Source organism: Suricata suricatta, chromosome 5 (genome assembly GCF_006229205.1).
Source record: "Suricata suricatta isolate VVHF042 chromosome 5, meerkat_22Aug2017_6uvM2_HiC, whole genome shotgun sequence".
Classification (NCBI taxonomy): Eukaryota; Metazoa; Chordata; class Mammalia; order Carnivora; family Herpestidae; genus Suricata; species Suricata suricatta.
In genome coordinates this window covers 119,498,071-119,510,063 of record NC_043704.1, presented here as the reverse complement: position 1 = coordinate 119,510,063, position 11,993 = coordinate 119,498,071, and the positions used below count along the sequence as shown (strand labels likewise).

General features: G+C 36.2%; 1 protein-coding gene across 1 annotated transcript in view; it reads left to right on the top strand.

The window, feature by feature from the left end:
- Positions 1-564: 564 nt before the first annotated feature.
- The window catches only part of RASA2 (RAS p21 protein activator 2), a 102,545-nt gene continuing 91,116 nt past the window's right edge, over positions 565-11,993 (top strand). Inside the window, exons 1-2 of the mRNA XM_029940151.1 lie at positions 565-682; positions 5,842-5,945. Of these exons, the coding sequence (XP_029796011.1) occupies positions 606-682; positions 5,842-5,945 (181 nt within the window). The 5' untranslated portion in view covers positions 565-605. The remainder of the gene's footprint in view (positions 683-5,841; positions 5,946-11,993) is intronic.

The window sequence follows — 11,993 nt, the reverse complement described above, 5'->3', positions numbered from 1 at the left end:
TAGAGAGAATTGATGATGCAGGAAAGAGGGATTAGTTGTAGAGTCAAGTCCTGGAGGTTGCATTGGTGGTTGGATGGAGAGGACAAGTGGGGGGGATTGCCCTTTTCCACAAGCCTGGACACCATGATATAATATGACCTTATACTCCCCTTTATACACAGCTCCTCTGCAGTCTGACTGGATGCCTTTTTTTTTTAAATGTTTGTTTATTTTTGAGAGAGAGAGCAAGCAATGCACACATGTGAGCAGGGGAGGGGCAGAGAGGGGGCAACAGAGGATCCCAAGCGGGCTCCTTGCTGACAGCAGAGATCTAGATGTGGGACTCGAATTCATGTACCATGAGGTCATGACCTGAGCTGAAGTCCGAAGCTTAACTGACTGAGCCACCTAGGTGCCTTGTCACTAGATTCCTTTAGCCCAAATTGATCAACTTCTTTCTGTAATCACTAGGGGTTTTTTTGTGCTACCTCTGGAATATTCTTTTGAATTGAATTCATCCTTTATAAGGTTTAGCATGAAGCAGCTGGTGGTACTTAACACCAATTTTAATTTTTTTGCCAACAGGTGAAGCAAAAAATTTATTGCCATATCTTGGACCCAACAAAATGAGAGATTGTTTCTGCACCATAAATTTGGACCAGGAAGAAGTGTATCGTACCCAGGTTGTTGAAAAGTCTTTAAGGTTTGTAAAAAAAAAAATTGGTAAATTATCTTTCATGTGGTATGTATTAATAAATTTTATACTTTTTCCAGACTGTATGCATCAAGAATACTTCCTTTATCTGAGACTTTTCTTTTACATCCTGGATTTGTTTTTAGAATTATAGAATCTCAGAGTTTGAAGGAGCCTTAATGTTTTTTGAGCTGGACTAATCAGCTGCCTTACGCTTGGTTCCTTCTGACAGTTATTGATTACAAGAGGTCATCTGACATTTGCTTAGTAATGTTTGTTCCAGTGACCAAGGAGTTCATTGCCTCTTAGGCAGAATATTTGTTCTTAGAACTATTCTAACCCTTAGAAAACTCTTACATTTAGTCAAATAGTGTCTGTCAAAAGGTGAACCTACTGTATGCCAACAACTGGCTGGGTGCTGTTTATTCCTGTATCCACGAGAACATGATAGATGCAGTACTGGCTTTCATGTGGCTTTTCATTGCCTTAAAATGTAGCTTCCTTTTAGTTGCTCCTAATCCTACCCCGTGGATTTCTGGAAAACACCTTAATCTGTCCTTGTCATGACATCTTTCAGGTTTTTGAAAACAACTATCAATGTAAGTCAGTTTGTTCTCTAGGCTAAATTGTTCCTATTCATTTGGACTTTTCTCAAAGTACATCATTTTTTTTCTCTTGAGAATAAATTACTTCATGAGAGTTGCACAAGTCAGTGTAAGGGAATGGATTCTTAGGGTAGAGTGTGCCACCTCTGCCCTCTAATAGCATTTGAGGGCATAATTCTAGCACAGAGCTGTGCTGACAGAATGCCGTCTTAGAGATAAGAGTCAAAACAAGGGCACTGGGTAGGAGTTGTTGGCATGAACGTGTGGTGAAGTACTGTCAGGACTCCTGTAAACTGTTTTTGGGGTTTACAAAATCCCCAAGCAGGCTCTGTACTGTCAGTGCAGAGTCCGATGCAGGGCCCCAACTCACAAACTGTGAGATCATGATTTGAACTGAAACCAAGAATTGGACCCTCAACTGACTGAGCCACCCAGGCACCCCTAGGGAATCTATTTTTTAATGTTCTTTTTCATAATCTTTTTTCTTTATACTTGCTCTTTTTTTCTCTGAGGTTTTTCTCTTTTTATCTTTATTGTCAATGTTTATAGTTTTGAATGTCTATAGTGTCATTCATAGGAAAGGCATTGTAGAAAGCTGAAAATACTTCAGTAATCCCCCCCAAAATTTAAAGTAATACACTTCACATCTTTAGTCATAAATCACTGGTCCCTGTTGTATTAGAATTTTGTTATTTATGTGTTATGCATGATGAAACTGAGTCACCAAAAGGCTGAATAATTTGTGTATATAATATAGGAAGTTGGAAGCAAAACGGAGATTGGAACCTGAAACTGTTATAATTCTTAGTTTGTCACTCAATGTACCCTGATTCCATATCGCACAAAAATCAGTGATATACAGAGCTAATAATTGTCCATAAATTGAATACTTGTGGGAGTTTCAAATATGTAGCTTTGTAAATTAGTGAATAAATTTAGCTTACTTTTTCTTTTTTAAACGTTTGCCTTTCTAGATATTTGTGTTGGCAAAGATGATGAAACCAATTATTTTTATCCATCTTAAACTGTTTTTCTAGATGGATAGCAACTTGGAAGATATTTTAAGATTGGCAGTGGTTACCTTAGGTTATTTCAAGTGCACTTCCTGGATTCTAGGTACTCCTAACATTTTCCTTGTGGAATAAGGTGAAAGCATCTATAATATAAAACTTTGCTCACCTTGCTTTTGTGTTGGTGTTTTTTTCCCCTTATTTTGATAAGCTGTCAAGTCAAGAGTCAGTGGATACCATTTAGATCTTTATGGATTTTGGATATTATAGTTTTTATGGGCAGCCTAGATACAGAGTTTTCATAAAGGGTAAGGAAGAGCCCTATATGAAATCTATAGCTCCTGAATTTCTACCTCAAATTCTTTGAAAGAGTGAATGGTATATAAACAAACTGAGAAATAGCAATACTGCTTGTGCCCAGTGCTTTTCTTCCCAATGCCAGGAATTTCCTTAGGAGTCATATGCATGATCATATATCCATGATAGCAATAGAGTGTTGTTTTAAAAACTGTGTAAATCTATTCATTGTTGCTTACCAATCTTATTGAAAAGTTTTCTTCAGATGGATTGATTAATTAGTTAGTTAAAGACGTGGGCACCCAGATGTGGGGATTAACTTGCTGAGATTGTGGTGATATAATGATAACATGACTTAGTGAATAGTTCTGTGGTATTCTTCCTTGGTTTGAAAATGTATTTTAAAAATAATATTTACGTGCATGCATGTGATATAGAAAGGAAATTCTCCATTTTATAATTGTTTACAAAATGATGCAAAGGAGAAAATACATAAACATGTCATGTCTCACCTAATAGTTGTTTTTGTGTCAATTTTTATGTTGAGATTAATTAGAGGACTACAGTTATTTTGAAAGACCAACTTTTAAAAATTTATTTTTATTACATTTGAAGTAGAAAATAACATTGGCAAAAGTTGACCAGGCATTATAAACAACTGAAAAGCTGAGTTAGTGGTTTCCCGACAAGGTCAGAGATAACTTCTGTAAGAGTATTTTCCTTTGCATTTCGGCTTCTTTTTTTAAATTGTGACATCCTGGGGCGCCTGGGTGGCTCAGTTTGTTGACCGTCCGACTTAAGCTCAGGTCATGATCTCGCAGTTTATGAGTTCGAGCCTCATGTCGGGCTCTGTGCTGATAGCTCAGAGCCTGGAGCCTGCATTGGATTCTGTGTCTCCCTCACTCTCTGCACCTCCCCTGTTTGTGCACTGTCTCTCTTTCTCTCAAGAATAAATAAACATTAAAAAAATAAAATAAAATAAATTGTGACATCCTAAAGAGATTGCTTTTTCTGGTGACATTTTCAAAGAATCCTTTATTTCTTCAAACATTCCCAGGAAAGAGGTGATCTTGACAGGTATTTCCTAGCATTTCAGAGTTTCATGTCTTTATAGAAGAATTTAAACATCAAAGTAGCATTCGTAAAATAAACTTATAAAAATAAATTGTTTGAGGGTGGCTCGGTGGTTAAGTCGGTTAAGCATCTGACTTCAGCTCAAGTCATGATCTCTCAGTTTGTGGGTTGGAGACCCACATTGGGCTCTGTGCTTACAGTTCAGAGCCTGGAGGGTGCTTCAGATTCTCTGTCTCCTTCTTTTTCTGCCTCTCCCCAGCTCATTCTCTTAAAAATTAAATAAGCATTAAAAAAAATAAGTTGTTTCATAGGAGAAAATCTTAGCAACTTGGGGATAGGCAAAGATTTCTTACTTAGGATGCAGAAATCACTAGTCATAAAAGAAGAAAATTGAGAAACTAGATTTCATCAAAATCAGAACCTTCTGCTCTTGAACAGACACTGTCAAGAAAATGAAATGGCAAGCCACAGCTGGGAGAAAATATTCTGACAAAGGACTTGTATCTAGAATTTATTTAAAAACAAAAATAAAACCAATAAGACAGACAGCCCATTTAAAATATGTGGAGAAAACCAAATAGATATTTCTCAAAAGAATATATACAAATGGCCAACAAGCACATGAAAAATACTCATCATCATTAGTCATCAAGGAAATGCAATTTAAAGCTATCTCTGTCACTATAAATTCTTGAACAAAATGTGTCATGATCGAAATCAGATCACTGGTTTTTGTGACAGTATGGAGGAGGTGATTGCACAGGGGAACTGTCTGGGGAGATAGAAATGTTCTGTATCTTGACTGAGGTAGAAATTACACAGATGTAAAAACTTATCATAGTCACTAGAGTAGCTAATTTTAAAAAGACTTTCAGTAGCAAAATTTGACAATGAAATGGAACAACTGGAGCCCTCCTGCACTGCTGGTGGAAGTGTAAATAGTACACATTTGGATGGTACACAGGTATTGGAAAACAGTGTGACAGTTTCTTATAAGTTAAAAATTCATCTACCTTTTAACTTAGCAATTCAACTTTTTTAGCTATCTACCCAAAATAATGGAAAGCATATGTTCAGAAAAAAACCGTCTACAAAAATGTTATAGCAGCTTTTTTTTTTAATTTTTTTTTTTTTTAGTGTTTTATTTATTTTTGATACAGAGAGAGACAGAGCATGAGATGGGGAGGGGCAGAGAGAGAAGGAGACACAGAATCCGAAACGGGCTCCAGGCTTTGAGCTAGCCGTCAGCACACAGCCTGATGTGGGGCTCGAACCCACGAACGTGAGATCTGACCTGAGCCGAAGTCAGAGGCTTAACCGACTGAGCCACCCAGGCGCCCCAGCAGCTTTCTTTTTAATAGCCCAAACTGGAAACAACTCACCTGATTGGACAGGGAGAATAGATTGTGGAATATTCATGAATGGAATAGTGTGCAGTAATTAAAACATATGAGCTACCTTTATACACAGCAGAATGGAAAAATCTCAGTTGTTAAGCTGAGTGAGAGAAGCTAGGCACAAGAGTTCATATTATTTAATTCTATTTATATGAAATTCTTTGACAGAGCTATTTAATAGAAATCAGATCACTGGTTGGTTGCCTGTGTTAGGTTTGGTGGGATAACTACAGAAGAGTATACGGAAACTCTCTGGGGAGGCAGAAATGCTACTGTATCTTGACTGGGATGGAAACAACACAGGTGTATAAATTTGTCAAATCATTAACCTCTGTGCTTTAAATTGGATTTTATTACATGTAATTTATAATGCAAGTTGATTTAAAATAACCCATTTTAATTTCTTAAATATACTTTAAAATACTTTATATAACATTATCCTTTCATATTGTGTATTGTGATTAATATAGCTATATTTCTGAGATGATGGTGTGCATGGCACTGTCCTCGACTTATTTGTGTCCACTTTAGGTGAACATGACCCTAGGCACCCCTGGGTCTTCTGTCCATAGGACTCCTGAAAAGCTGTTCAGAGTTCAACCTAGCAATTGAAGTCCTCAGAATTCTGGTTGGTTTGTACAGGGTTTAATTGAAACTTAGCATAGAGAATAATTTTGGAGCTTCTGGAGCTATGATGTTTTAGTCACTAATGTATTTTATTGAAAATTCTATTTGAGAACAATGTCAAATTGAAATTTAATGAGCTTTCACCCTTTTCTCTCTAGCCCATTTTTCAGTGAAGAATTTTACTTTGAGATTCCAAGAACTTTCCAGTATTTGTCTTTCTATGTTTATGATAAGAATGTTTTACAAAGAGACCTTCGTATAGGTATGTACTGTTCATAATTTTCTTTAATCACAGCATTGGTGTTTCTGTATGTTCAACATTTCTAATCCTTTTCTCTACTCTTCATGTTTATTTGTGAATCTTATTTTTAATTTGTATGCTCAGCTTAGGTAACACTTGGGAGGTGTCTTGACTGGTCTCCCCCCAGTCATGGTGTCATGTTTCCAGAGTACCTGATGGGGCATTTTTGATAGTAATCATTACAGTTGTTCATCAGTTTTTTGTTTACTATCTAGTCTAATATATTTATGAAGGTAGAGACTATCTCTTACAGAGTGCCTAACATTTAGTAAATACTAGGTAAGTATTTATTGAATTGTTCAAAGAATGTTTTTATATAAAGATCACAGTATTTGATCTCCAGAGAACATTTATTTTTCAAGCTTTTTTAATAGAAGTAATGATTTGCTTTAATGTAGACATATGTTTCTCTCTGGCTCCATTAGTGACCATGACCGCTATTTCTTAATTAAGTGTCTTAAGGCTGGGGTGTGATTTGTGGGCATGGAGTAGAACAAAGCTAAACGGACATGTATGTGTCAGAGTCCTGGTCTTTGTACCACTGTCTGTATTTTAATAACAGGTAGAGGTCTATAATTTGCATGTATTATCCTCTTGATTTTTAGTATTGTGAATTTTGTCATTTCTATCTCTCCTTTCTGATTTGAAACATGCTCAGGTCTTCTACAGTTTAAATGATTAATTTGACTTTTTAGTAAGATTTATTTGACTTTGTCCTCTCTTAACTACCATCTAATTTATTTCCACTTTTGCTGTTGAACGCCTTAACAAATGGTTTGTACGCTTCTGCCTACTGTTTCTTTTTAAATCTTTGTAATCTGGCCTCTATAGTTTCCTGGCAAACCTTTTTTTTTTTTTAATAGTTTATTGTCAGATTGGTTTCCATACAACACCCAGTGCTCTTCCCCACAAGTGCCCTCCCCCATCACCACCGCCTCTTTCTGCCCCACCCTTCAACCCTCAGTTTGTTTGCAGTATTCAATAGTCTCTCAAGTTTTGCGTCCCTCCTTCTTCAACTCTTTCCCTTTTCCCCTCCCCCTGGTCCTCCATTAGGTTTCTCCTGTTCTCCTGTTAGACCTATGAGTGCAAACCTTTTTTGAAGTTTACCAGAATCATTTTAGAGGAAATCAAATAACCTTTAAAAACAGTATATATAGGGTTAGTTCTAAAATGATTACATGTTCTTAGTGACTGGTAGTGACTGTGCACAGGAATAGTTAGGTAATAATTTGTGTATTTTCTTCCCATTCTTTATTCTCTGTATTTATTATTACATTATACTATTCAGCTTTGTTTTCCTTTTTTTCATTTAATGATCCTTTTCCCTTGTTATTAAGTATTTTTAAGCAATAATTTGTTAAATAATATCCTCTGTAAAGAAATACATTATTTTAACTACCTCTTTGTTGGTGAACACTTATGTTTTCATACTCTAAATGGTGTTGCTATGAGATCCTGGGGCACTTGGATGGCTCAGCTGATTGAGCATCTGACTCTTGATTTGAGCTTGGGTCATGATCTCATGGTTTATGAGTTCGAGCCCTGCGTCTGGTTCTGTGCTGACAGCAAAGAGCCTGCTTCAGATTCTCTCTCTCTTCCTCTTTCTCTGCCTCTGCCCTTCTTGTTCTCTCTCAGTCTCTCAAAATAAATAAATAAACTTTAAAAAATGGTGTTGGTGTGAACATCCTTCTTGCATACATCTTTTCATGTCTCTTTTTCTTAGAATAAATTCCTTGAAGTGAAAATGCTGGGTTAAAGGATATGAATATTTTCATTTATTTATAGGCTCAACAGGTTCTTTTTTTTTTTTTTAACATTTATTTATTTTTGGGAGACAGAGTGTGAGTGGGGTAGGGGGAGAGAATGAGAGGGAGACACAGAATCTAAAGCAGGCTCGAGGATCTGAGCTGACAGCACAGAGCCCGATGCAGGACTTGAACTCATGAACCATGAGGTAATGACCTGAGTCAAAGGCGGACACTTAACTGACTGAGCCGCCCAGGTGCCCCTATTTATTTATTAAAGTTTATTTGTTTACTTAGTAGCATGAGCTGGGAGGGAGGGGAAGGAAGAGAGGGAATCCTAAGCAGGGTCCATGCTGTCAGCAGAGCCTGATGCTGGACTTGGTCCCACATGAGCCAAAATTAAGAGTTGGACGCTTAAGTGACTGAGCCACCTAGCCACCCCAGGATATGAATATTTTTTAAATTTGTTCTGTGTTTTTTACATTGGCCCCCAGAAAAACTGTGCTAATTTAAATTCCCCTGAACGTGGCTTAGTCATAATCATTTCACCATACCCTTGTTATTTTTGGATATTAGCATTGAAAAGAATTCTTCCCAACTTGATAGGTGAAAAATAATATTTTTAACTTGTATTTTTCTGATTATCAATGAATTTGATGGATTTTTTGTATGTTTATTAGTCTTTTATATTTTTCTTCTATAAACTAGTTTTTCATTGTCATGGCTATTTTTCATTTGGGTAGATTTTTTTATTTGCTCTTAAGCATCCTTATTTGTTAAATATGTTAATTTTTCTCAGCTGTATACATAACAAATACTTTGTCTTTGCCATAAAAGGCATTTTCATAGTGTTGAATCCTTATCTGCCTCTCTGTCATATTTGACTCTTTTTGATTGCTTATTCAACTTGTTGAAAGCCAAAGAAAATACAGTTTAATGACTTTGTATTATCCTAGTTGTCTTTCTTCTTGTGAGTTCCTTATTTATATGCAGACTCTTTTATTTCTAGCAAATCCTCAATTATGAATCACCCCTGAGGTCCCATCCTTAATTCAGTTAAACCAACATTTACAAACACTTCTGTGTGGCAAACAAAAGACAAGAATACAAAGAAGACAACCCAGGCTATCTGCGAGACACACTTGTACTCTAACTCTAATTTGTCATAATTGGATCTGGGCTGGAGGTATGAACAAAGTACTTGGGAGCACAGAGAACAGGTAATCTTGTTTGGTGGAGGATTAACAGACTACTTAGGTAGGAAAAGTAAGAAATTTCCAGGTAATAGGGATTCACAGAATTAGAGGAGAAAAAAAACAAATCATTTTTGTGGTATATCTACTGGAATATATGAATTACTTAGGAAGAGGGTGGTAGAGTGAAACTGGGAATATAAATAGGGGCCAAGTTGTGATGGACCCTAAACACCATGCTCAGGATTTTGGACTTCATCCTATAGATAGTAGTGTTGAACCTTTTAAGAATGAGAAAACATTAAAAAAAAAAAAGGAAAGAAAAATCTTTCAAAAATCATATATGACTATATACACATGAATACTTTTGTAGTTTAACAACCTTAAAAATTTTTTGTTTTTTTTTAAATTTTTTTAATGTTTTATTTATTTTTGAGACAGAGACAGAGCATGAGCGGGGGAGGGGCAGAGAGAGAGGGAGACACAGAATTGGAAGCAGGCTCCAGGCTCTGAGCTGTCAGCACAGAGCCTGATGCGGGGCTTGAACCCATGAACGTGAGATCATGACATGAGCCGAAGTTGGAGGCTTAGCCAACTGAGCCACCCAGGCGCCCCTGTGTTTGTTTATTTTTGAGAGAGAAAGAGACAGGGCAAGCGTGGGAAAGGCAGAGGGGGGACATAGAATCTGAAGCAGGCTCTAGGCTCTGAGTTGTCAGCACAGAACCCGACACAGGGCTCGAACCTATGAACTGCGAGATCATGACCTGAGCCGAAGTTGGACACTTAACTGATTGAGCCATCCAGGTGCCCCATCGTTTAATAAGTTTTTATGACCTACAGCAGTATTTCTGAAATACAAACTCAGTGTAGATTACATGTGTAAATGTATATATATGTATATATGTTCTCTTAATGTATAGATATACATACTTTACATATGTAATCTGTAGTTTATGGTTTAGAGTAGAGAGATTAGAGTCAGGGAGTCTTATCAAGTGAGATGTGAAGGGCAGTGGCAGTGGGAATGTGAATGAGAGAATGTACTTCACTGAAGAAGCTTCAAGTAGGGTTTAGGGACTGAAAGGGGATGAAGGATTGTGAGAAAGGAAAGAGTTAAAAATGACATTGTTTCTATGGCCAGCATGACCTGAGATAAAAAAAAAAAAAAACACACAGCAGGATGGGAAGAGGAGAGGATGACTTTGATTTCTTTATTTTTTTAGTTTTTTTTTTAAGTTTATTCATTTTTGAGAGAGAGAAATAGCACATGAGAAGGGGAGGGGCAGAGGGAGAGGGAGAGGGAGACACAGAATTCGAAGCAGACTCCAGGCTCCACAATAGAGCCTGATGCAGGGCTCGAACTCATGAACCGCAAGATCATGACCTGATCTGAAGCCGGACACTTGACTGAGTCACCCAAGCGCCCCTGATTTAAAACAAGTTAAACTTGTGTTACCTGGGGAACATCTTGTGGACCTCTTAATTGACTGTTGGAAATACAGATCCTGAAGCTTAGAAGAACTGGAGATGTGAATTTGAGAATCATAAGCATTAGGTGATACTTGAAGCCTCTGCAGGAATGAATGAAATTGCCCTGGGAACAGATAAGTAAAACACAGGGAAAATGAAGCATCAGTGAAGACTGATAAAACTTATCAAGAAGGTAGGAATAGAGATAGGAGAGATTCATATCTCAGAAGGCCAGGAGATCTTTTAATGTCAACTAGAAAGAAAGAGAGTAGGGTAAGGATTGGATAAAGGCTCTGTTGAGCGACCCTTGAGAGAGTATGTCTATCATGTCTTTTTAAGAAAATTTTGTAATTTTCATTGTTTGCATGTAATATTATGGTCATCATACATTATTTCTTGAAAAGGCCTTTAGTTGAAGTTTATAATTATGATTTCCAAAAGTTCCCTGTGCTGTTTTTTTATAAAGTAAAAGTCAATTGTACTTTTAAGCAAAAACAAATTTTAAGTAAAAATCAGTTCTTTGTGGAACAGTATCAGAAAGCCATAACTTGATATGAGAACTTTTCTTTCAAGTAAGTTTATTTTTATTAAGACAAAATTTTTACATTTAGTGGCAGTTTTTTTTCCACACATAGGAATTATTATTAAACTCAGCATGTATGTATGTATCTGTTAATTTAAAGTTGGAAAATGGTTTTCATTTATGAATTTGTACATTTTTGTAGTTTAACATATTTTCTTTTGTCATTAACTCACAAAGTTCGGTTGTTGCTTTTTAAAGCATCAACAGGGGAGACAGGCAGAGGGAACAGAGGGGAGAGGTAGAAAATTTTAAGTAGGTTACATCCTCAATGCAGAGCCTAACTCGAGGCTCAGCTCTGGGATCTTAACCCAAGTTGAAATCAAGAGTCATACCCCACTGAACCATCCAGGCACCCCAGGGTTGTTTCTTTTTATAAAAAAATTTTGAGCTATTGAAAATTGAGTTCAATTATTTTATAATTCTTAGTTGCCAAGTTGTAGATTAAACAGTACTATAGCATTTTCAAATGAAATTTGAGCTAAAATTGAAAGAACCATCATTGAAACTTAAAAATATTTGAGAATGTGCACTAGCTAAATATAGTTTTAAGAGCTTGTTTTTTAATTGTATAAGTCATATATGAATTTTTGTCTTTATATAAAAAAATTTCAAATTGTAGTACTACAGATAATTCTAATTCATTTTGACCACTTAATCCCTCCAAATCCCCTTCTCAGAACTAATAACTGATATTAATATGGGGCAAAATATTTTATGTTGGGCATAAATTTATGAATTTAAAACTTAAGACCTAGGAACTTTCTTATAAAAAGATAGGAAGTTGCAAAATTGAGGTTTTAAAAATCTTTTACTGTGTGATATATTGATCTAAGGTATAGTGTCCTCGCTTAAAAGATAAAAGTTTTATGTAAGAATGTATTTCCATTTCCAATGAGAATTCTAGTAGAAAAAGAAAACATGTATTTTATCCTCTAATGTATATTTTCTAGGTATTTTAGTTTGAGGGGGAATCTAGGCTCAAAAACGAAACTATGGTTATCTGACTTCAGCAACATTT